General features: G+C 41.5%; 1 protein-coding gene across 1 annotated transcript in view; it reads left to right on the plus strand.

Moving 5' to 3' along the window:
• The window catches only part of CRB1 (crumbs cell polarity complex component 1), a 222,340-nt gene that overhangs the window by 45,205 nt on the left and 149,857 nt on the right, over positions 1-27,278 (plus strand). Inside the window, exons 2-3 of the mRNA XM_055583137.1 lie at positions 7,173-7,230; positions 21,306-21,887. Of these exons, the coding sequence (XP_055439112.1) occupies positions 7,173-7,230; positions 21,306-21,887 (640 nt within the window). The remainder of the gene's footprint in view (positions 1-7,172; positions 7,231-21,305; positions 21,888-27,278) is intronic.

The following is a 27,278-nucleotide window of genomic DNA, read 5'->3' on the forward strand; positions in this document are numbered from 1 at the left end:
GTCACTGTTTCCATTGTTTCTCCATCTATTTGCCCTGAAGCAATAGGACCGGATGCCATGATCTTCAGTTTTTGAATGTTGAGTTTTAAGCCAACTTTTTCACTCTCCTCTTTCACTTTCATCAAGAGGCTCTTTAGTTCCTCTTCACTTTATATCATAAAGGTGGTGTCATCTGCATATCTGGGCATCAGTGTTCCAATGAATATTCAGGGTTGATTTCCTTTAGAATTGACTAATTTGATCCCCTTGCAGTCCAAGGGACCCTCTAGAGTCTTCTCCAGTGCCACATTTTGGAAGCATCAATTCTTTGGTCCTCAACTTTCTTTATGGTCCAGCTCTCCTATCGTGTTGGTGCTTTGGCTTTAGGGAGCCCAGCCCTGAAGCCTGCAGGCCCCTGGGTTGGGCTAGTAGGAGGCCTCCAGGAAGGCTCACACCAGTGAGTACTTGCCAGAACTGCTGCTGCCAGTGTCTTTGTTCCCACAGTGAGCCTCAGCGCCTCCAGCTCTACAGGAGACCCTCCAGGACTAGCAAGCAGGTCTGGACCAGTCTCTTATTAGGTCACCGATCTTTTCCCTGGGCCCTGGTACACAAAGGTCTGTTTCCTCCAGTCATGTGGCATTCCTGTACTCAAACCTCTCTGGCCTTCAGAGCCAGATTCTCTGGGGACACCTCCCATCGTCTGACTCCCAGTCTGGGAAGCCTGACACAGGGCTCAGAACTTCCGCTTCTGTGGGAGAATCTGGGGTACAATGATTTTCCTTTCTGTGGGTCACGCACCTGGGGGGTGTGGGATTTGATTTTGTTGTGATTGCACCCCTCCTACCGTCCCATGGCTTCCTCTTTGTCTTTGGATGTGGGGTATCTTTTTTGGTAGGTTCCAGCATTTTTTTGGTCAATGATTGTTCAGCAGTTAGTTTTGACCTAGATGTTTTTGTAAGAAGATGTGAGCTCATGTCCTGCTCTGCTGTCTTGCCAGCAAACTCCTCCAACCCTTGATATCTCTAAGATCTTCATGGGGGTGACAGTTTTTAAACATTTAAACCATCATCCTTGTGTCAAAAAATCTGATTCTGAGTTATTTCAGTGTCAGGTTTATGTATATGTCTGCTGAAATTTTAAAACTAAAAGCCATAAAGTCCAAGCAAATTTGTTATTTATTAACAGACAAGGCAATTCAGTATGAAAAGATAAAGTCTGAGGTATGATAAAGGAAGTAAAAAAAAAAATTATGTTGTCTGGTTTAATTTATGTAGGCCATTTTTACACAAAACAGTGCCAAAACTTTAAAATCATATGAGAACTTAAAAACTGATTACAACCTTGGGAGGAAGGAAATGAATTAAATTATGGTTATCAAAGCATGAGTTTTTCACTATGACACCATACTAGAACTTAACAATATCTTATATGAAACTATCATAAGGAAATTGCCTTTTCTTTATTTATTTTACTTGTTTATTTACATATCTATTTAAGTTTTAAATATGTTTATATTCCTGGCCGTGCTCTGCAGCTGGCACAGTCTCGTTCCCCAACCAGGGTTTGAGTCTGGGCCATGGCAGTGGAACACCCAGGTCCTAACCACTGGGCTGCCAGGGAAGGCCTAGAAAATTACTTTTTATATTTAATCTGAGTTAAATAGAAAAAAACATCAGACATAGACACATATTCTACTGGGAAATTCTTGAAAATGCCCAATGATGGCTTTAAAAATATGAGAATAGCAATTTCTTTATTGCTCACTTTTAATCTGAACAGATGGTCATGAGGCGATTTAGTCACCAGTTTAAAGGCTTGTTTGCTTGTCTAATTATCCTTCTTTTCTCTGTAAAGGAAAACTGAAATACCCCGGGTCTCTTTAGTGCTTGTAACGTGCCCTCCTTTCTCTCTCTGTGTCTTTTCTTTCCCACCAAACTTGTTTACCCTTTTTTTTTCTCTGTTTCTAGCAGCTCAGAAGCATTTAGAAGCAAAACCATCTTGGAGGAGGGTAGGGAAGTGATGGCTAATGGGTGAAAAACTGGCTTCTGGCCGTCTGGTGGTTTCTATAGCAATAATCATAGAGGGAGATTTTCAGCCCGGAGTAGTTTCTATAACAACATGATAGGGTGCTTTAGAAATAGACCCGAGGTAAACAGATTCTTTCAGGGTCTCTTAACCCCTTTTATACCACAGGATTAGCATCCCCTTGGAGGATAAATATTAATTGGCTTATTTGACGGAAGCCTTTTAATTTGTAAATAAACTAAGGTTGCTTTTATTTTGTAAAGCTTCAGCCTTTTATTGTTCTCTAGAGACCTGGCTTTAGCTGATAGGATCTTAGCCTCCTTCATTTCAGAAAATTATTGCTTGTATCCTTATTCTATCTCTCCATCATGAAATTGGAATAGTCTGTAAAGTGGCTTCTTTCATTGTATTGCGGTAGCATCTATCCGCTCTCTCACAGGTCACTAAAAGGCTGTGCTTTGGGGAAGCCTGGGGCACAGCGTGATGATACCTGCCAGGCTCACTGACAGGAGGTCATCTTTCTGCTCCAACTAATGAAGCTGAGTTCTCATCCTTTGCTATGCCTTTCAGTGTGCTTCAAATTAGGCATTGTTTCCATTTGACTTAGAGTTTACTAGGTGTTATACTAGGTAAGTTTACTGGATTTGTTCTGAATTTATTGTTTTAGCACAGTTAAAAAAAAATGATGTAGAAAAGAATGAAGGCGCCCAGTTGGGCTTCCCTGGTGGCTCAGATGGTAAAGAAACTGCCTGAAATGTGGGAGACCTGGGTTTGATCCCTGGGTCAGGAAAATACCCCCTGGAGAAGGGATTGGCAGCGCACTCCAGTATTCCTGCCTGGAGAACCCCATGGACAGAGGAGCCTGGCGGCCTACAGTCCATGAGGTCGCAAGAGTTGGGACACGGCTGAGCAACTAACATGACGAAGGCTCCCATTTCATACACGTGTGTCATTCAAGAGCGCCTTCTAAGTGAAAGATCAGTGGGAGTATAACCGGGTATATGATGCAGGGATAGTAATAGATGGTGGTGGGCTGCAGACAACTTTTCAAGAGAAAGAAAAAAATACAGTAAGCCTGGTAGTGGTGGTTTAGTTGCTAAGTCATGTCTGACTCTTTGCGACCCCATGGACCGTAGCCTACCAGGCTTAGAAAAAACAATTAGTTACATTTCGGGAGATAGGGATTAAGCTTGCTTGTTTGAGTTCAGTTATGAATTACCAATTATTGAGTCTATGTTGGAAATGGGTGGTATATGCAATGATGAATAATACATGGGATTTACTTAAAAACCTAATTTATATCAAGTAAAATGTTTTCTATTACTATGCAAAATATTAATTTACTTAATTTGTTAGGAATTAATTATTTGCTTGAGTTCATCCTTCTTTTCCTATCCACCCACCCACCTCCACAATACTTTAAGTGCAAAGGTACAGCCATGCCTTCCTACAGTACGGCGTCTTGTGTCTGCTCATGAAGCTCCCTTCTGTGTCATTTCCACAGTAGAACTAGCCTTAGACTTTCATTATTTTCTATTCAGTTACACTGCCAATTCAAATATGAGACATTCTCTTTCAACTTTCAGAAGAACATCAGCAACCACGCGTCTCCCTCTAGTTTTCTCTCGTTTTCCCGATGTTCTGTACTCAGCAAGGAAGGCTCAGCCTTCATCCCGTGAGCACTCGCCACGGCCTTCGGGGGTAGAGTTTGCCAGATGGGTCCTGGGAGATGGAGACCCATGGTCCATGTGTGTCACAGGTGTGCCGGGGAGCTGGGGCAGGTCTGAGTGCACTGGGGCCTGCTAGAACAGCGGGTGCCAGGGCACCCTGGGCAGCAGGCCACCAGAATCTTGCCCAGACCAAAGGCACAAGGGCATTGTATTCACTGCACTCGGTGTCACGGGGCTTTTAGCTGGATAAAAAGAAAATGAAATGTATTCACCATTGTTTCCAAGTTATCGAGTAACCACAGTAACCTGGGTTTTCCCCAAATCTGGCTAACGATCTGCAGTGACCAGACTAGAAAATCATTCTCTCTGTCCAAGTGCGGTGAGCCTTAAAGTGAGCAAGACAAATTTCCCCTGGGGAAGACCTATCAATCAGCAAAGCCAGCAGCATGTACTTACTGCACCATTCAGGAGCTAGGGTTCCAAGTGGGATCGCTGCTGAACATACAGAACCTGTGTACAGACAGACTGAAGTGGGGAATGTTCTGTTTCCTGAACTTAAAGAGTTCCTTTGCTAACTGGGGAGACAAGTCACCATTTGTGAAACAGAACAATTCAGGAACAACATAAGTAAGTGTGATGTCTTAACAGTGATCAGTTCTGTGCCGGCACAGGCCAGGAGATCAACAAGGACGCAAAGATCTGGGAATGATTCATGGGAACATAGGCTTCTAAGGATGTGCACAATTTGAATATACATTGTAATACATAAGCTCTTAGAAAGTACCTTGAAGCATCTTTATTCATGCCTAGTACTAGATCTCGAGGAGGAAATGGCAACCCACTCCAAAGTTCTTGCCTGGAAAATTCTGTGGACAGAGGAGCCTGGTGGGCTATATATAGTCCATGGGGTTGCAAAGAATCAAACATGACCGAGCACACACACACAATACTATATTATGCCTAGTACTATCATCATGCCATAAAAGAAGATAACTTAAATACTAGAAGATGAGTGTCTTACTCATAACCAAATGTAATTTTTCTAGACATTAGTTCTTTGTACAAAATTATGAGAAAACCCGGAGAAGGCAATGGCAACACACTCCAGTACTCTTGCTTGGAAAATCCCATGGATGAAGGAGCCTGGTAGGCTGCAGTCCATGGGGTCGCTAAGAGTCGGACACGACTGGGCAATTTCACTTTCACTTTTCACTTTCATGCATTGGAGAAGGAAATGGCAACCCACTCCAGTGTTCTTGCCTGGAGAATCCCAGGGATGGTGGGGCCTCGTGAGCTGCCGTCTCTGGGGTCGCACAGAGTCAGATGTGACTGAAGCGACTTAGCAGCAGCAGCATGAGAAAACCATTGAGATCTCCACTATTCAACATAGTAGCCCAAGTCACATGTGGCTCTGAGCACTTAAACTGTTGCTAGCTAGGGCTGTGATGCACTCAGTGTAGAGTGCATGTAGGATTTCAACAACTTAGTATGAAAAGAGATGTAAATATCTCGTTAATTTTTAACCCTAATTACATATTGGAATGATAGTTTTACTTATATGTGGTTAAGCATAATATATTATTAAAGTTAATTGTGCCTGCTTATTTTTACCTCTCAGTTATAATTTAAATTATATTTTTCACTAGAAGACTTAACGTTACATATGTGGCCCACCCACTTCATACCTCTGTTAGACAAGGCAGGGAGAGAGGCCTGGTATTTAAAGTGTGGTCTGGACCCTCAGCATCAGCACCCCTGGGAGCTCACTAGAAATGCTGACTCAGAAAGTCCACAAGTTCATGAGATCCTTGTGGTTTAGATGAGCGACAAAGTGTAGGAATGCTGGTCTAGACACTTCTTCGGTACTTCTTTTTTATGATTCAGTTTTTATTTGAATTTTTTCAAATAAATGTTTAAACTCTTTTTGGCATCGTAATCGAACACATATTAGCTGCATAACTTTGGAGAATTTATTGAACATCCTTGAATCTCAATTCCCTACTTATAAAATAGCTATGATACCTCCAACCCCGTATTTTTTGTGTAGGAATTAATGAGATATTTATCCCTAGGAACCCAGGTATTGGAGGCATTTTGGTAATATCAATAATAAAACTGAAACACTAGTTTATCCTAATTTTTTTTCATTCTTACATTGTCTATACTATTTTGGGTACAGCAGAATGAGCTAAAATTTGAAAGTCTGCTTTCACTTATTTTACCAATTTTCTTTATTTTTTTCTTTAACCTTACTTCTGTATAACATAATTACTTTAAAATCTGATAAAAATCTAGTGGAAAATAATAAAACTTTCAGGTATCATTTTAGAACAAGAGTAGCCATGTAGCTAAATGATTCTGCAGGATGGTTTTATAATTAATATAGAGATTACGTCTGTTGACACCACCCTTATGGCAGAAAGTGAAGAGGAACTAAAAAGCCTCTTGATGAAAGTGAAAGTGGAGAGTGAAAAAGTTGGCTTAAAGCTCAACATTCAGAAAACGAAGATCATGGCATCTGTTCCCATCACTTCATGGGAATTAGATGGGGAAACAGTGTCAGACTTTATTTTTGGGGGCTCCAAAATCACTGCAGATGGTGACTGCAGCCATGAAATTAAAAGACGCTTACTCCTTGGAAGGAAAGTTATGACCAACCTAGATAGCATATTCAAAAGCAGAGACATTACTTTGCCAACAAGGCTATGGTTTTTCCTGTGGTCATGTATGGATGTGAGAGTTGGACTGTGAAGAAGGCTGAGCGCCAAAGAATTGATGCTTGTGAACTGCGGTGTTGGAGAAGACTCTTGAGAGTCCCTTGGACTGCAAGGACATCCAACCAGTCCATTCTGAAGGAGATCAGCCCTGGGATTTCTTTGGAAGGAATGATGCTCAAGCTGAAACTCCAGTACTTTGGCCACCTCATGTGAAGAGTTGACTCATTGGAAAAGACTCTGATGCTGGGAGGGATTGGGGGCAGGAGGAGAAGGGGACGACAGAGGATGAGATGGCTGGATGGCATCACTGACTCGATGGACGTGAGTCTGAGTGAACTCCAGGAGTTGGTGATGGACAGGGAGGCCTGGCGTGCTTCGATTCATGGGGTCACAAAGAGTCAGACATGACTGAGCGACTGATCTGATCTGATCTCTGTTGATCAACAGACATAATAGTGGTAACAGAAAATAACAGAAAATAGTGGTAAGCTGGAACTCCAATATTTTAGCCACCTGATGTGAAGAGCTAACTCATTTGAAAAGACCCTGATGCTGGGAAAGATTGAGGGCAGGAAGAGAAAGGGACGACAGAGGATGAGATGGCTGGATGGCATCACCGACTCGATGGACATGGGTTTGGGTAAACTCCGGGAGTTGGTGATGGACAGAGAGGCCTGGCGTGCTGCGGTTCATGGGGTCACAAAGAGTCAGACACAACTGAGCTACTGAACTGAATTGAAGGAGTGGGGAAAAAATAACTTTTATTTTTCTCTTCATTTAGAACATTTTTAGCTTTACTGTGGAATTTCAATTCGCTAGAGGCAAGGACCTAGTAAAATGTAAGTATTCCTTTAAATAAAAGGGGTCATTTACAAGCCTATCCTTATTAAAGTGTACCTGGATTATAATAAGGTCAGAGTGCCCAGGCCTGATTAGCTTTAGATGATTTTAATGTCAAAGGGACATAATTAGATTCTCATTGCAATCATCAGTGATTGACACTTAGTAAAAACGACCTTCACAGTTTCATTCTTTAGTTATGTTTAAGGATGACAAAGGGCAGGGCCCCTTCTCTGGGGTTAGCATGTGTGATCCATTGGTCCCTCACCCTGACCCCATCCAGACCTGTGCTCAGGTGTTTCTGGATGGTAGGTTGTGTAGATGAGGACCCGGAGGCTTCTGTTCTCACGGGGAAGCTTTGAGAGTAAAAGAAAGCTTTGGAGAAGCAGGCCCCGATCTCACGTGTGCCAATGTTAACGATCGGAAATTGTATATAAAAGGCACCTAGCAAGATGGCACCCATACCCAAGGGATTGAAAATATCTTTGTGGGAAAAGTCCTTGATGAGTCCATGGACACTCTAGAGCAGGTGAGATGCAGGTGACACCCTCAAGCTCTAGTGCAGTCTGCTCAGCAGGGAAGTCGTGCTGCAGAGTTTGCCCATGAGCTAAGGGTGCTAAGTTTGCAGTTGGTGGGCTGGCTCCCTCCTGATCGCAAGGAAAGGTTCTCAGGGCTGTGTGATGACAGTACACTTGTACTTCCCAGAACTCAGAAACTAACAACTCTTTCCAGGGTAGACACACACTCTCATTTTCCTTGCACTGATTCATTTATTAAGCGTGCAAGCACTTACCAGGCACTCGCCATGTGGTGGCACTCTGCTTGTCAGTAGAAGGGGACCAAGGCATCTATGCTTTGAACTCTGCATTGAAAGGAAAAACAAACAATACTGATTAGATAATTACTTTATTATAATTTTTATAAAGAACTTTATGCATTTTATCCTTTTTACCTCTCATGATAATAACAACAATATGAATTGGCGGACAACACTCTTCGCTCTTACAAGCACTGCTGGGCATTTTATGTGTATTAACTAAATACTGCCAATAAAATTATGGGGTGGGCATCACTTTTATAAAAATGAGAGCTAAGGCACAGAGGTGTTAAGTGTCTTAACACAACTCATACTGTCTGTAAGTGGCAGCGTCAGGATTTAAACCCAGGTTCCAAAGCCCTTGCTCTGCAGGTCTGTGTCTCCCTCAGAAATGAGGAGAGACAGGACTAATGACACGCATTCTAGGACCACAGGTATGGGTAACAGCAGAACCAAAATTTAAACCTCTGTCTGTCTTACCACACAATTGTACTCTTGCCATTACAGTCAATTTGCCTCAATTTAGAATTTAAAACCTGTCTATAGAGATAGCTAAGTAGGAGAGAGTTAATGCCTAGTTTTTTAGAGGCCACAGGAATGCAGAGAAAAGAAACATCTTAAAGGGCCCATCTACTTCTTGAACTGTCCCGTGTGATCCTCTCATCATGTATATCAAAGTGAGCAATTTACCCTATGATTTGCTCCACTTGATTTTATCAAAAGAGGTGAGAGTGAGAGCTTCACAGCCAGGCTTAAACGGGAATCCAGGTTTTCTTGCTCATTCATCCATTATTCAACATTCCTATTGATTACCCACCACGTGTGGGCCATTTTGGCTACTTCCTGAATAAAGATGCATCTCCTGCCACATCCCTTCCCCACCCCCCACCGCAGTCCCAACCCTGGAATTAAAGTTCAGTCTCTGCAGAAAGCCAGGCTCAAGAAAATTCAACCAGCCCCTTCCCTGATGCGGAATTCTTTGATCTGGAAATTTCCCTTCTATCTTTAGCATTGTTTATAACCTATTTCATTCTAAAGGCAAGTTATTGTGGATAATTTGAAACCCCCAAATCCCAAATATTTGCTATTTGAAATACAAACTATTATTAAAATGAGCTCCCCTGGTGGCTCAGCAGTAGAGAACCTGACTACAATGCAGGAGACAGGGGTTCGATCCCTGGGTAGGGAAGATCCCCTGGGGAAGGAAATGGCAACCCACTCCAGTATTCTTACCTGGAGAATCCCATGGACAGAGGAGCCTGGTGGGCTACAGTCCATGGGGTTGCAAGAGTCAGACAGGACTGAGTGGCTAAACCACAGCAACATGATTGAAATTGTTAGATGGGTCACCAAAATGACAGGGTCCATCCAACTTACCATATTTCTGAATAAGGAAGAGACAATAAAATCTGAATAAAAATGTTTTCCTTTGACAGCTGAGTTCAGTTCGGTTGCTCAGTCATATCTGACTCTTTGCCACCCCATGGACTGCAGCACGCCAGGCTTCCCTGTCCATCACCAACTCCTGGAGCTTGCTCAAACTCATTCCATCCAACCATCTCATCCTCTGTCATCCCCTTCTCTTCTTGCCTTCAGTCTTTCCCAGCATTAGCTGAATTAAGTCCTCTTTATCAAGTCAATGGTTGTTCCAATTGTAGAAATCAACAGTGGCTTTTGAGATCTGGTTTAATATAGAAATCTATATTAACTTCTAAAAATACCAAGGATATAAGCAAAATGTCTCTATAAAGATAGTAGACTTTGTTTTTATTTTAGTAAAAACAAAAGTACAAATGAAAGAAATTCACTAACAAATGCTTACTTATTCTTCTTAAGAAAAGATCTTTGACATGACAGGGTATCAGAAACTATTCAGTAGATGTTGCTGGGAAAATTGAACTTATGTTCACAATTCCTCAATTCATCTTTCATTTTTATTTAGGTGAAATTAGGTTAAATGTACATGAAAAGTAGAAATAATATATCTTTAAAGCCTGTGCCTGTGTCTTTAAAGGGAGGCCTGGAGTGCTGCCATCCATGGAGTTGCAAAGGGTCGGACATGACTTGGGGACTGAACAGCAGCAGCAGCAGCAAAGCCTGTCCCTTAGCGTGTTAAAGAAGCGACTGTCCGCAGCTGGCATGCCCTTACTCCCATCCCAGGCAGCACTTTCCCCGGGCCCCGGCCAGGTCTCAGTGGCTTGAGGAGAAAGCGCAGTGAAGTACTTGCCGCAGGGCAGTGAGCAGAGGACACTTTGTGTGTAATTGTGGGAGTGCAGGTGAATGCCCTCCTTAAAGGTGAGGCCTATTTTGGACTGCTGATTTAACCCGGATATGAGCAATAACACTAGTCCCTCCTACCTTCCTTCCTTCCCTTCTGCTAACAGACTCGATTCTTAGAGTAAATGAAAATGAGGACTCAACTCAAAAATGAGAGTGCTAATGGGGGGAGTTCAGTTAGGAAATCCTAGGAAAAGAGCAAGAAGAACTGTAATAAGAGGGCCTTTAAATAAAAAACAGAGAAACAAGGGTCAGTTGTTACCCCTACAAATAAATGCAGGTGGACTTGTACACATGCCGAGTTTATACAGGAAGGGACATCTTTACAGTAGGATCTTGGCTTTGACTATGAAAATTTACAGAATACTCACTGAGCATTTGTTGGGCATAAATAGGCACTGGGAACACATAGCAGATCCTCTGAACAGAAAACCCTCATCACAGCTCTCAATTTGCAAGGCATTTCTCTGAGCCCCAAATTTAAATGGCACTCGAAATATACAGTGAGATAGTGAAGATGTTCTTGTGTGAGAGCAGGTTATTTTCTCAGTTAAACCTCATTCATCTCGGTTTGATCCTGACCGCGTCCAGGTACTTTATTTAATTTTTATTGGAGTGTAGTTTTTCACAACGTGTGTTATTTTCTGCTGTATAGTGAAGTAAATCATCTCTCTCTCTCTCTCTCTCTCTTTCTCTCTCTCTCTCTCTCTCTCTCTATATATATATATATATATATATTCTCTTGTTTGGATTTCCTTCCCATTTAGGTCACCACAGAGCATTGAGTGTCTGGTCTCATTAGTTATCTACTTTATACGTAGTGTTGCATATACGTCATGTACTTTATGGGAAAAGTGTCTTTGCGCATTGGATCAGCCCATTGGTAGTCTCGCTGTGTAAGTGTGCACTTGGGTCCCTGTTGTGTGTATGTTAGTTGCTTAGTTGTGTCCGACTCTTTGCAACCCCATAGACTGTAGCCCCCCAGGCCCCCGGGCATGGGATTGTCCAGGCAAGAACACTGGAGTGGGTTGCCATTTCCTTCTCCAAAAGGAACTATAGAAAGAAAGAAAGTGAAGTCACTCAGTCGTGTCCTACTCTTTGTGACCCCAAAGACTGTAGCCTACCAGGTTCCTCCATCCATGGAATTTTCCAGGCAAGAGTACTGGAGTGGGTTGCCATTTCCTTCTCTGGGTCTCTGTTGCTGCTGCTAAGTCGCTTCAGTGGTGTCTGACTCTGTGTGACCCCATAGACAGCAGCTCACCAGGCTCCGCCGTCCGTGGGATTCTCCAGGAAAGGACGCTGGAGTGGGTTGCCATTTCCTTCTCCAATGCATGAAAGCGAAGTCGCTCAGTCGTGTCCAACTCTTAGCGACCCCATGGACTGCAGCCTACCAGGCTCCTCCGTCCATGGGATTTTCCAAGCAAGAGTACTGGAGTGGGGTGCCATCGCCTTCTCTGCAGGGTCTCTGTTAAGTTTCCTCAAAGCTCCTGCAGTGACACTGTGTTAGTAAATGACACTTTTTGCTTATTATTGCTCCATTTTCTATTAACCCAGTAACTTTTTCCCAAACAATCTCTAAGCACCTTATATAACAATAAGAGCTAACATTTACTGACCATTTACTGTATGTCTGCCAAGCATTTAAATCTAGTGACTTTAGTTATCACAAAAACCCTAAGAAGTGGATTCTACTGTTTCTCCTTCTCTGTAGCTGAGGAAACAGAGGCTATGCGTACCAGAGCCAGGCCCGACAGAGCGTGTCTCATTTCACAGGCTTTGCTTGTTGTCCAATACACACACACACACACACACACACACACACACTGGTTCATCTACTATGGTCAGACACACACACACACACACACTGGCTCATCTACTATGGTCGGCCAGTCTAAACACTGCCAAAAACATTGCTAATAAAAAGTTGATAAAATGTTTAGATTTTTGACTGATAATTTTTAAATCTGAGAATTACATTTCTGTTTCAGAGATAAGTGTATTAAAGCCATCAAGGACAAAGGAATAAATTGGGAAGATCCCATGGAGGAGGGCATGGCAACCCACTTCAGTATTCTTGCCTGGAGAATCCCATAGATAGAGGAGCCTGGCGGGCTATAGTCCATAGGGTCGCAGAGTTGGACACGACTGAAGCGACTTAGCATGCACACATGCAGAGTAATCTTAGAGATGTTAAAATGCTTTTCCCTGAAATCACTTTGTGGTATGTCATTGCTCCAAATAAATATATTCTTATAACTAAGCTAAATTACCAATATGGCTGTTTTCCAAATAAATCAAATTATTAGAAAATAGAAATACCCACACATAAGTAAATACTAATGTTTGTGTGCTTATAGTCTTTAAAACCGGTCAAGTTACTTTTTATTTCTTCCTGAACAGCGATTTCAGATTGCTCTTCGGCCCCTTGGGCTCCCCGCAGGTGTCCCCAGAAAGGCTGGGGGCTGAGTGGCTGGGCTGGAGGTCTCCTCCCTTCCTCACACTGAGCTGCTCCTCACTGCAGTTTTGTGTGTTGGGATTGCTCATGGCATCTTCCTTGGAGTTCTGCTGCACTTAAGAAAAAAGGAAAAGTCCGAACCCCATTATTCTGGAACTTCTTACAATATCCAGTAGATGGCAAACTTTACTGCAAGAAAACAGCTGGGCAGCCTCTAAAGTGGTCTGAGGATAGCCATGACACTTCACATGCAGTAAGGTTTTCACGTGGTGACCAAGGCTCACGTGAAGCTTGGGAACATCCTCCTCCTGCAAAGTTTTTCTGTGTATGTCCATTTCACTCTTGTTCTAAAGGTATTATTATGAGAATTATTCTATTGTTCACTGAGTGTACACACAGTGTACATGGTACACTGAAGTAACGTATACACGATAGATTCTTTTTCAATTCAGGTGTACAAAAGTAGAATAATCATAACCCTTATATCGTGACACTCCCATCATTGGTCTCTGCATATTCCGCTTTTATTTTCTTAGTTGGCTATTTAATTTGTTGTTTTTAATAAGGCAGTAAATTGCAGTTCCTTTCTATATTTGAAAAAAATTATTTTCTTTTTGACAGGCTATGCTCTTTGCTTGTTTAGTAGAGTCAGGTGAAGCATCAATTAATAATGCCTAGGCTAGTGGTTCGGAGAAGGCAATGGCACCCCACTCTAGTACTCTTGCCTGGAAAATCCCATGGATGGAGGAGCCTGGTAGGCTGCAGTCCATGGGGTCGCTAGGAGTCAGACACGACCGAGCGACTTCACTTTCCCTTTTCACTTTCATGCATTGGAGAAGGAAATGGCAACCCACTCCAATGTTCTTGCCTGGAGAATCCCAGGGACGGGGGAGCCTGGTAGGCTGCCGTCTCTAGGGTCTCACAGAGTCGGACACAACTGAAGTGACTTAGCATAGCATAGCATAGGCTAGTGGTTAAGACTTTGCCTTCCAATACAGGAGGTCCAGTGGTTAAAATTTCTTCTTCCAATACAGGAGGTATGGGTTCAACCACTGGCCAGGGAGCCAAGATCCCACATGCCTTGTGGTCAGAAAACCAAAAACTATAAAACAGAAGCAATATTGTAACAAGTTCAATAAAGACTTTAGAAATGGTCCACATTAAAAAATCTTAAAAAAAAAAAAAACACAAGGCTTAGGTCACAGTCTGTGGGCTTCCTAGGTGGCTCATTGGTAAAGAACCCGGCTGCCAATGCAGGAGATTTGGGTTCGATCCCTGGGTAGGGAAGATCTCGTGGAGGAGGAAGTGGCAACCCACTCCAGTATTCTTGCCTAGAGAATCCCATGGACCAAGGAGCCTGGTGAGATACAGTCCATGGGGTCGTGGAGAGTCAGACATGACTGAGAGACTGATATCTCACACACACACACACACACACACACACACACACACAGAGGCTGCATTTCTAAGAGGGCCTATTTGCATCTCACCCAGGGCACACCCATAAACCCAGGCAGCAAATGCTGCCAATGACAACGTGACCCCCAGAGAAGACCCAGCAAAGGGATGTGCTTGACGGACCATCTGGTCCTGCACCAGCACAGAACACAGAACTCAGAGTGCACAGGTAAGAAGGCCAATGAGTGTGTGTGCGTCTATGTTATAACCCTTCCTGTTTGGCTTTGAGAAATATTTTTATTACATTTATTCAGCCACACTTTAAAAATCACTAAGGGTTATAAGGGGGACAACAATACACTTCTTACCACCTCCCCTTCAATTCCAGCTTCTCACTCTCAGCATGCACTCCCTGGAAGCAACTACTTGAAACTCTTCTAGATATTTCTTGTAGTTTTCATTTGTATGTTTTAAAATAATAGGCTAGGCTTTATTCTTCGGTTTTAGCTACTCACATGATCGCTTGGAATTCTGCATATCCTGACATAACTTTAAGCTCCGTCCTCCTCTTCTCCTTGACCCCTCATGTCCTCCCCGTTTTCTCTGGTGTCTCATTTTGAAATTCCTCCTTGACTGTTCCTCTAGTTCCCTTTTTCTTCTACCTCCTCTTTCCAATCTCTTGGCAAAATTCTTTTGTGGGGGTGAGGTGGGGGAGATTCTTCCCAACTTTCAATCACTCAGCTGAATTTTTAAATGTCTAAAACTCACATTTTTAATTTCTTGTTTTCTGGAAGTTTATTTTTATAACCCTTCTACTCATTTCACGGCAGCTATATCCTGACTCTTTGAAAATAATAATTCTCAAGTTTACATAAATTTTGCTTATCTCCCTACACTGTCTTTGCCTCTTCCAAGTTACATTTCTTTAAAACAATGTGTGTTTTTGTCTCTGTGTTTGATCTTAGTTGGAGATTTTCCTCAAATGTCTGAAAATCTCATGCAATCTGTTCATATATAAGAAGGGAGTACTATTGTTTCTTAAGCTGATTAATAGATTCAAAAACACTATTTATCATTGTTTTTTAGAGTATAATTGAAGTATAATTTAAAGTATAATTAAAAAATAACTCTCTACCGAGCACGTATGCATGCCCTATATGCTTACGTACATTCCATATAGTAGTTCTTATTAAAGCTGTTTGAAAGATCTTTCTTTATGTGCTAGGGTTTACGGCTTATTAGGATTTATTCTAGAGTGGTCCAGCTGGGTCATTTCAATAGGTGACATTCTACATCAGTATCTGAAAGTATTTTCACTAAGGCTTGTCAAGGGAAATAATTCCCTTTCCTGCTAGGAGTATACATCTGGCTCCTGGCATTGTTAGAAATGAATTGAAAATGAGGCTGGGGGGTGTCTCAGAATTCTGCATAGACACCCACTTAATTCTTCCACAAACCAGATTCAGCCCCACCCACATCACCCGTGCCTCTGAATCTGCCTTCGTGGGGGAAACACATGCAGTTTCCTAGGGTGAGAGAGAGAACAAGAGCATCTAACTGCTCTCAACCAGTTTCCCAAACAAGCTTCCTTTTCTCAGCTCCACTTGCATGATCATTTCAGAAGTACATGACACGTGTAATTCCTGAACCTGTCGGGGATTCTGTGGCATCAGCTGGTTCTAGGGCTCTCCCACTTCTGGTTTGGTGTCAGCTCTCTTTGGCTTCCTAAGTCTACTACTTCTCACCCCCTGTAGTCCAGCTTCCAGTGTGTATGTGTATTTATGGCTGTCTACCCCCTCAGCCTCTGTCCTGGCTCTTGAAAGTTTATGGTGATTTATTCCTTTCTGTATTATTTTAGGATTTGGGGTGGGTCTGATTTATTGAGGTATAATTTACATAAAGTATGAGAAAACTCACCACTTTTAAGTGGCAAATGCATACGATTAGTAACTAGAAGCACACTCATGATACAGAATATGTCCATGAATATTTCTTTATGATCCTCTGTGTTAAGGCCCTTCACCAGTTCCGTTCCCCAGTGACCACTGAACTGTGTCCAGTGATATAATTGCTCCTTCTCTAGAACGTCATACCTGTGGCAGATTCATTTTGATATTTGGCAAAACTAATACAGTTATGTAAAGTTTAAAAATAAAATAAAATTAAAAAAAAAATGGAATCAGGCAGCATGTAGTCTTTGGTCTGGCTTCTTTCACTTAGCATAATACTCTGGAGATTCCTTCATGTTGTTCTGTTGATCAGTAATTTGCTGAGTAGTGGTCCAGCATATGATATATTAAAATTTATTTACCAGTTGATGAACATTTAGCTCTTTCCAGTGTTGGTCATTATGAATGAAGTTGTTTTCTTTTTCAAGAAATTTTTTGTATGAGCGTTATGATTTCATTTCTCTTGGGGGAAATGCCTAGGTGTGGGATTGCTGGGTCATATGGTAAATGTATGTTTAAATTTATAAGACATTTCAAAAATGTTTTTCAAAGTTCCTACACTATTTTGAATTTCCACCGGCAATGTATGTGATAAGTAACTGATATAGCAAAGTAGTCTTTTAAGTTACGATGCCTTGCTGAAGACAAAAGAGGATTTTTTGAAAATATATTGGGATCAAACCAACAGCACGATGTAACTATTCTGAATTTCTATGAACATAAGAACATTGCTTCAGAATATAAAAGTGAAAATTGTCAGAATGAAAAGGAGAAATAAAGAAAATTTATAATCACTATGAAAATGGAAAGAAAGTGAAAGTCACTCAGTCGTATCCGACTCTTCGCAACCCCATGGCCTATACAGTCCATGGAATTCTCCAGGCCAGAATACTGGAGTGGGTAGCCTTTCTGTTCTCCCAGGGATCTTCCCAACCTAGACATTGAACTCAGGTCTCCTGCGTTGCAGGCGGATTGTTTACCTGCTGAGGCACCAGGGAAGCCCAATATCTAATCACTATGGGAGGTTTTAATGCATCAACCTCAGCAGAGAGAAAAAGTAGAAAACAGTGAATGATGCTATAGAAGATCTATATAACACAGTTAACAAACTTGATCTAATTAATTCTTACAGATTTTTAATATGGCAAAGAATAACTCACAATGGAAATTAGAAAACATTTTTAATATATTAAAAAGAAATTGTGAGAAACTCAGCAAATCTGTATTTTTAAAGAAAATTATCTTATTAATAAATTAGAAGAAATCTGAAAAAGTAAATAGCAAGTTAAAAAGAAAGTAAAATTAAGGAAAATAAAAAGGTAAAAGTAGAAATCTGTGGGACAGAAAACCAAGAAACCAAGATAGTATAGACAAACTCTACAAAATCAAAGTCTATTATTTGAAAGATGAATACAATTATTAATACATAGATAAGAAAGATCAGTTATAATAAAGGGGGCATGAAGGAGAGTTTCGTTTTCTCCAGGTGCCCATTAGCACTTGGTATTGTCAATCTTTGTCATTTAGTCATTTGAGTGGGCGAGCAGCTATGCACGTGCTCAGTCCTGTCCAACTCTTTGAGACCCCATGGACTGTAGCCCGCCAGGCTCCTCTGTCCATGGAAACTTCCATGCAAGACCACTGGAGTGGGTTGCTATTTCCTTCTCCATTGAGTCGCCATACTGTTTTAAGCCATACAGGCTTTCCTGATGGCCCAGATGGTAAAGAATCTGCATGCAGGGCAGGAGACCTGGGTTCAATCCCTGGGTCGAGAAGATCCCCTGGAGAAGGGAATGGCAACCCACTCCAGTATTCTTGCCTGGAAGTTTCCATGGACAGAGGAGCCTGGCAGGGTCCACGGGGCTGCGAAGAATGAGACACGGCTGAGCAACTAACACTTTCACTAGGCTTTTCATGGGGTTTAGAAGCAGCAGAGTAAACACTTAGGTGGATATCACCATGGTTAAGTAGGAAACTCTACCCAGAAGGATCCTAACTTCTAAAATAATGCAGGAAAAAGAAATGAACCTTGGAATCAGAGAAATCAGAGGTTCAAATCCCCCTTCTCTATGACCCTGTAAAAATAGCTCATTCCCTATAAAACTCGGTTTTCCATCTGTAAAATGCTTTGCACAAATGCTGTTAGAAGTTTACTTTTAAAATTGCACCGTAAGGGCCTAAGATATAAATGCTAATTTCCTTTGCTATGTGTTTTTCTATACAAATGTTTCAATTAATGGCTTAAATGAAAATACTTCATTTTTAGATTTTTTTTTTTTGATGTGGAACATTTTAAAAGTCTTTATGGAATTTGTTACAATATTGCTTCTGTTTTTTCTTTCTTTTTTTTTTAATGTTTTTTGGTTGTGAAGCATGTGGGATCTCAGCTCCCTGACCAGGGATTGAACCTACACCCTCTGCATTAGAAGGCTGTTTTAACCACTGGAGTACCAGGGAAGTCCCAAGATACTTGATTTTTTTTGTGCTCCAATTAAACTTTATCTATAAGACAGATGGCAGGTCAGATGTGACTCACAGGCTACAATTTGCTAATGCTTGCCCTAGAGTTTACAATATACATCTTTGACTTATCACAATATGCCTGTAAATAATACTGTACCTCTTCAGAGCATCTCTTAGGAACTATGCTACAGCTCACTTTCACTTTTTTCCTCTCTTACTTTCCACTGTTATTCAAAGATACTTGATTTCTGAAGAAAGGGGGAAATCATCATTATTACCGCTAACAAAATGCAACAAAACAAAGCAAGATTGAAAATGTGATTTCATCATATGCCTTTGACAGTGAGAGTTCAGAGAGCAGAGTTGCAATATTTATTTCTCTTTTTTTTTTTAGTTTGGACACAGGAACTCTAAGTACTATAAATGCTAGAACTGTTGAATATCTCTTCATTTTCCTCCCTATCCTCTGCCCTCTGCCCCCCTCTCAGACCTCTGCCTCCCCGTATTTTCATGCTTTTCATATGATTGGCAGAGCAATGCCCATACCTCTCATGCTTTTTCTTTTTTTCTTCTGAAAATAATGCCATTCCTTCACTTGCATTCATTGGATTCATTTTGATATTTGGCAAAACTAATACAATTATGTAAAGTTAAAAAAAAAAAAGACATCTCAGATATATGTATATTTATGGCAACCCACTCCAGTATTCTTGCCTGGAGAATCCCACGGACAGAGGAGTCTGGCAGGCGACGGTCCATGGGGTCTCAAGAGTCGGACACGACTTAGTGACTAAACCACCACCACCACCACCATGGTTGATTCACATTATTGTACAGCAAAAGCCAACACAGCATTGCAAACCAACTGTCATCCAATTATTAATACATTAAAAGACATCTCGAGTGCCTTTTCTCCAGTGAGGCTCTCCTGGCAGGCTCGCCCTGGGCCCTGTGGTCACTCAGCACGCTTCCTCCCAGGCTCTGCTGTGGCATTTCTCCACGCTAGTCCAGTAGGTATGCACTGAGCAGATACTATACGACAGGTGATGCTACAAACCCAGAAAACACCGGACACAAGCTCTTCCCCTTTCCTTAGTGGAGCTAGAACTGCAATGAGGAGAACAGAAAACAAACATGTGCACAGAGAAATAAGCACACTTCACATATATATGAGAAAGTAAAACATGATAAAGGTTTAGAAAAGGGGTTCAGAGAAAGCTTTTCTCAGAAAGTGACATTGTAGCTAAGACATGAACAGCTAGAAGCCAGTCATACATTTGAAGATGTGATTGGAAAGCCAGTGCTTGAAAAAAACAACTATGGGAAAAGGATGACTGGTTGAGTTTTTCCACAGGGACTAGAAAAGGTCTGCTCTCAGATCAACCCTCCTGATAACACATAAGCATATGTTAACCTTCTGTGTACAGGCACTGGAGGGGAACTTCCAGCTGCCAGAAAGACTCCAAGCAAGATATCTGTGAAAACCCTCACTCTTGTGTGATGAACCAGTCAATCACTAGCTTTCCATCTTCCCATCACACTCTTGGTGACCAGACCACATTAGAGAACCAATTCTCTTTTTGCAGGAAGAGATTTACCACTTTTACATATTTCTCAAAGTTTTCATGCTACTTTCTTCTGACAGTAGTTGATTTATGTCTCCTAAGAGCAGACTATTCATTTCATAATTTTTAAAATTTTAAGCCTAGACCATTACCCACTGTTATATTAGGAATATTGTGAGACTGGAAGTAAAAATACGAGAATGGTGTACTAGATAAATCCATACACAAAAGACAGTGTTTTGTGATCTGATGCAGTTGAGTTGCCAAATCAAACAGCTTCTCAATATACATAATTAACAAAATAACAATGCTGTGATCATAATATGTGTAGATTCAGGGGAAAATTATACACATGTAGATATCCAGTGAATTTGGGGAAAAAATCACAGAAGTATTGCTTTCTTGCTGGTCATCATTCCAATGAGAATTTCAAAAATGTTTCTCTAGAACAGAGAAGCTTTCAGAAATTTGGAAGTCCATACACTTTACATCTGCTGCCTTTCGGTGGGACTTAACCTGTCATCTGTACGATGCACATAATATTTGTTGCTGGGACGATTATAAATAATATATGCGAAACACCTGACATGCTTGGTACACAGAGTAAACCTTCAGCAAATAGTTGGTGTTTAATTTTATATTTTCATTCTTCTATGCTTTTCCTTTTAGACCACACATGATGATTGTAATAAAGCAGTCATAAGCCAAAGTATTGTGTTCATTCAAATATTAGTTTCAGTTAGACAGTATATTCAGAGACAATTTTGTATCTCATCTCCCAGGATACCCCCAAAATCCTCCATGAGAGAATGTGAATTTCAAAATTTAGGGTTTATGGGGCAATTTAACAATTCACCCCGTCCCTCAACAGCACTTCTACATGAAAAAAGGAAAATGCAAGAGAAGCAAAGAATCTGAAGCCAGTCATTTTTGTTTCTTACTAGCAGCTATATGAAAAAAAATGACAAATCATCATTATGACAGAGCTCGTTATTAGACATCATTTGACAAATTCATCACTAGAATGCAGTCAAGTTTGCGTTCTATTAATGAGTTCATTTGAGGTGCATGAAGAGCGGAAGTAAGGACGTTCTTTAATTTTATCATCCACCATTTGTTTGCAGGCTTCATCTGATGTTTTTCCTTGTAGGTTCCTTTTGCAATAAAAATGACACCAAGTGCCTCTCCGATTCTTGCCAAAACAATTCTACGTGCAAGGATTTCTCAAAAGACAAGAGTTGCCGTTGTTCAGACACAGCCGTTCACGGGGACAAAGACTGTAGGGAGGAGGAGGACCCCTGCCTCTCCAGCCCCTGTCCTGGACACGCCTCGTGCGTCCGCGTCCCGGGGGAGAGGCGCTCTCGGTGCAGATGTCCTCCCGGGCACAGCGGGGCCGGCTGCGACACCGCCGCTGGCCCCTGCGGGCCCCACTCCTGCCTGCACGGGGGCGTCTGCCACCAGGACTCTGGGCCCCCTGTGTGCGTCTGCCCCGCTGGCTACGCGGGAAGGTTCTGCGAGCTGGACCTCGATGAGTGCGCGTCTAGCCCCTGCCTGCACGGCGCCGTGTGCCAGGACAGAGGCGATGGCTACTCCTGCTTCTGTGTCCCGGGCTATCAAGGCCGGCACTGCGACGTGGAAGTGGACGAGTGTGTGTCGGAGCCCTGCCGGAACGCGGCCACGTGCCTCAACGAGATCGGACGGTACACCTGCCTCTGCCCGCGCGGGTTCTCCGGTAAGTGGGGGTCCAGTGCGGGGCGAGGAACCTAGCCCTCTGCTTAATGTGATGGAAGCAGAAGAGACCTTGAATGGCCCATCCAACTGCTTCCGAACATGGCCTTGATAGGAGCCCATCAGCAGATAGGGGGCCTCCTCAGCTACTCAAAATCCACCCAGCTTGAGCATTTGTCGCTGTTGTTTTTGTAGATGCAGTCTAGACTTAAAGGGCATCTGGGACCTAGGCTTCGGGGTCAAGGCAGTCCAGTCTCCCCATCAGAGCAGACGACCTTCGTCCCAGGGGTGTGGGGCGGCCTGGTGGGAGTTCGCCACGGATGGACACAGGATGTCGGAGTGTGATAAACACACCAAGGATAGCAAGGCTGACAGAATGGCCTTTGAGATAAGTCATGATTTTATTATTTTAAAAAGCCACTTCTTGCTGAATCTCATGGAAACAACAAATAATAAACCCATATATCTATTCACAAAGTTTCTGCTGATGTTGATTTAGTAACAGAGTAACAAGTAGTTCATTCATTATAAGGCTCCTGCCTGCTCAGTCACTCAGTCCTGTCCAACTCTTTGTGACCCAGTGGACTGTAGCCCACCAGGTTCCTCTGTCCGTGGGATTCTCCAGGCAAGAATACTGGAGTGGGTTGCCATTTCCTTCTCCTGGAGATCTTCCCCACCCAGGGATTGAACCCAGGTCTCCTGCATTGCAGGCAAATTCTTTTTCATCTGAGCCACCAGGGAAACACAAGAATACTGCAGTGCCCTTCTGCAGGGGGTCTTCCCCACCCAGGGATGCACCCGGGTCTCCACACTGCAGGTGAATTCTTTACCATCTGAGCCACCAAGTAACTAAGATTATTTATTACTTCCATAGTAGTTTGCGTCTCTATTAAAGAACTCCCTGTATTCTGTCCTCTTCTTCAGATTATCTGTGTTTTTTGTCTCCTCCCACTAAAGTGTTAGTTCTGAAAGAACAGAAGTCATGTTTTCTGTTTATTCTTCAATTCATCAAAACTTTGGGAGTATTTATTATACTAAGTTCAGATCAGTCGCTCAGTCGTGTCCAACTCTTTGCGACCCCATGAATCGCAGCACGCTAGGCCTCCCTGTCCATCACCAACTCCCGGAGTTCACTCAGACTCACATCCATCGAGTCAGTGATGCCATCCAGCCATCTCATCCTCTGTCGTCTCCTTCTCCTCTTGCCCCCAGTCCCTCCCAGCATCAGAGTCTTTTCCAATGAGTCAACTCTTCGCATGAGGTGGCCAAAGTACTGGAGTTTCAGCTTTAGCATCATTCCTTCCAAAGAAATCCCAGGGCTGATCACCTTCAGAATGGACTTGTTGGATCTCCTTGCAGTCCAAGGGACTCTCAAGAGTCTTCTCCAACACCACAGTTCAAAGGCATCAATTCTTCAGTGCTCAGCCTTCTTCACAGTCCAACTCTCACATCCATACAAGACCACAGGAAAAACCATAGCCTTGACTAGACGGACCTTTGTTGGCAAAGTAATGTCTTTGCTTTTGAATATGCTATCTAGGTTGGTCATAACTTTCCTTCCAAGGAGTAAGCGTCTTTTAATTTCATGGCTGCAGTCACCATCTGCAGTGATTTTGGAGCCCCAAAAAATAAAGTCTGACACTGTTTCCACTGTTTCCCCATCTATTTCCCATGAAGTGATGGGACCGGATGCCATGATCTTCATTTTCTGAATGTTGAGCTTTAAGCCAACTTTTTAACTCTCCACTTTCACTTTCATAAAGAGGCCTTTTAGTTCCTCTTCACTTTCTGCTATAAGGGTGGTATCATCTGCATATCTGAGGTTATTGATATTTCTCCCGGCAATCTTGATTCCAGCTTGTGTTTCTTCCAGTCCAGCGTTTCTCATGATGTACTCTGCATATAAGTTAAATAAGCAGGGTGACAATATACAGCCTTGATGTACTCCTTTTCCTATTTGGAACCAGTCTGTTGTTCCATGTCCAATTCTAACTGTTGCTTCCTGACCTGCATAGAAATTTCTCAAGAGGCAGATCAGGTGGTCTGGTAGTCCCATCTCTTTCAGAATTTTCCACAGTTTATTGTGCTCCACACAGTCAAAGGCTTTGGCATAGTCAATAAAGCAGAAATAGATGCTTTTCTGGAACTCTCTTGCTTTTTCCATGTGAATTAAGAAGAGGAGTACTCAGCACAGTGAATCATGGTGAAATAATAAACTGTTAGTGAATTGTTCTAATTAATTCTTCCTTGTTTCTGGGTACTCTTCCTAGTAACAAAACTGGTGTAAATAGATATTAAACTAGATTTTACTTTCTCTATTACTTTATGCATACTTTATGATGGTGGAACACGTGTCACATGGAAAATTATTTTGTTCAGTATCTTTAAATTATCTAATATGCTAAAAATTACAGGCATACTAAAGTAGCTCATAAAACAGTACTACCTCATGAAAAACCCTTTGTTCATATTCCATATTATCATGTCCATTCTTTTGAGTTACAGCAATTGAATTTCAATTATTAAAATTTTAAATTTTTTATTGAGGTAACTGACTTATAACACTACATGTTTCAGGCACACAGCATTATATTTCCACTTTTGTATACACTACAGTGTGCTCACCATCAAAATCAATTCTATTAGTGTTTGAATAAAAATGAGAAGTAAATTTTTATAGGACTGCTTTTGGGATTGCGTCCATTTATAAAGTCGCATTGGAAAACCACTGTAGCTTATTAAGATACTATCTCCTGTTTCCTGCTCCTAGTACAATATCATGAATGGTGACTGAAAGGAACAGACGTAAAGGCAAATGTTTCAGCCATATAAATTAGTTTTCTAAAACAGCCTTATAATTGCAAAAACATAGCTTGAAAAATTATGTTTTACAGTGTACGTGTTTTTTTTCTTTTCTTTTTTTTTTTTTTACTTTTACATTTTAATTGAATTGTAAGGTTTCCTTTAAGTGGTCTAAATTTGGCATAAAAGGTGTCAAGGATGTATCCCAAATGTGAAGCCTCTTGTGGTCTTTCCTCTGTGCGCCTCTGTGTCCTCGTCTCCTCTTCTTATGGGGACACCAGTCTGACTGGAGTAGGGGCCACCTTAACAGCCTCACGTTAGTGACGTGCTCTTAGTTCAAGTGTTTGCAGTGGATCATTCTGAAATTGACATCTTCCTTAGAATTAGTCCGATTGACTAATAAACTTTTTTCATGTTAAAAATGCCTGCAGTATGAGATAAATAGAGCGATGAGAGGGCAGGGGGGATGCCAGTTGGATGCATGATGAAGCGAAGCAGTATAGGAAAATATCTTAGTTCCTCAAGTGAAATAGATCTTTGATATAAAAATAATCTTTGGGGAAATAAGAAAAAGCACTGTAATAAATGTATTTATTGATTTTAAGATGCATCTCATTTCACAAAAATGTATGAAAATTTATTTTTTTATTCAAGAAAATGTCTTAGTATGTGGAGATTAGTTAATACATGGAGACTAGTTAGAAAGCATTGCAATACCAGACATAAGACATAAGGACCAGCCTGGATGAGGGACTAAAGGCAGGTAAGGGAAGAACAGGTGTCCACGTCATTAGGAAGAACACTTGCTGACATTATCACAGCCAGAATTTTTTCAAACTTATTTTACCCACAAAAAAACTTGAAATCTCTAATATGAAAATGAGAATGCATTAAATATTCAATTGCCATTTCCAGCTTAATGAATTTATAATCTGTTTCAGTGGTTGTCAAACCTTATCATGTAACAGACTCGCCTGGAGAGTTTAATAAAATACAGCTTCCAGCTCAATAGATCCGAGGTGAGGTCCGAGAGCATGCATTTATAACAAGCCCCTACGTGGTGCTGCTGCTGCTGGTTTGGGGACCACACTTTGAGAGAACACTGATGTAAACAATTAAATGGGTTGTCACGTGACGTCTTTGATTCTTATTTTGCAAAGCCTTGTAAGACAAGGATCAACCCAAAGTAGTTATACATGCATTTTTATATATTTATATTTTATTTTTTATATAGGGCTTCCCTAGTGACTCAGACATTAAAGAATCGGCCTGCAGTGTGGGAGACCCGGGTTTGATCCCTGGGTTGGGGAGATCCCCTGGAGAAGGAAATGGCTACCCACTCCAGTATTCTTGCCTGCAGAATCCCATGGACTGAGGAGCCTGGCGGGCTATAGTACATGGGGTTACAAAGAGTTGGACACAGCTAACACACACACACTTATATATTTATTTTTATATGTACTGCATATGTATGTGCATGTATATAGTAATTTTTTTTTACTAGAAAAAGTTCCAGATAAATGATATGGGTAAAAATAAATATTTGTTGAGTTCATTCAATCATTAGTTAATGACTTTAGAGTTTTTTTTTAATTTGTGTTGAAGTATAATTTACACTATTATGTTAGTTTCAGGTGTATAGCAAAGTGATCCATTTTTTGGATGGATCATTTTCAGATTCTTTTCCATTCATTGTAGGTGATTAGCAGATAGTGAATATAGTTCCCTGTTGTATATAGTAGGTCTCGGTTGTTTTTCTTTTTTATATGTAGTTTTGAGTATCTGTTAATCCCAAAGTTGTTGCCGAGTTTTGAGCAGAGGACTGAAAAGGTTCGACTTGCATTTTAACAAAATCACTCTGCTCCTTGTGCTGAGGATACACTGAAGGGAGAGGTTAGGGTAGAATTAGAGTGCCCAATGGAGGGTAATATAATAATCCAAGCAAATGGACTATTATTTAAGAGGAAAGAGTGAAAGAGAAGTATCACATTTTAACACCACCACCTTGTTTCCTTTAAATTTTAGGACAGAAATGAACACTGAAGGGTCATGAATGATGCAAACAAGAGACAGCCTGCTCTCTAGTTCCCTGGCCTGCTCTCTTCTGCCCTCTGGTGGGAAATCCAGAGTATTCCGCACGGGTCTGCCCTTCACAATAGTTGTAGCCACAGGGAAGGCCCCCTTAGAGGCTGGTGGATAAACCAGGTTATCATGCAGCTTCTTTCTGCACACCTGAAACTTGCTCTACTTCTCCACATCACATGATATAGATGCTACTTACTTAAAATCTCCTATAAGACTATAAGACCTTCTCTTTTTTTTTTTTTTGATAATTCTTCATGTTCTTCTCTAAGCTTTTTCCAATAGTCCTCAAAAGGTAGCCAGCTCTGACACTGCCATTACCGTGGCATTTATCAAAGGCATAATTTGAATTTCAGTCAATGTGGAGATTCTCACCTAGGCTTGATGTTCCATCTGTTCTTAATGTATTTTTGTTCAGGTAAATCACTTTGAAGCTATGGTGAATCAAATGTGTGATTGAATGGTCATGAAAATAATATGGGGAACATAAAAGTATTATGTAAAATACGAT

The sequence above is a fragment of the Bubalus kerabau genome, chromosome 5, assembly GCF_029407905.1.
Source record: "Bubalus kerabau isolate K-KA32 ecotype Philippines breed swamp buffalo chromosome 5, PCC_UOA_SB_1v2, whole genome shotgun sequence".
NCBI classification, from domain to species: domain Eukaryota; kingdom Metazoa; phylum Chordata; class Mammalia; order Artiodactyla; family Bovidae; genus Bubalus; species Bubalus kerabau.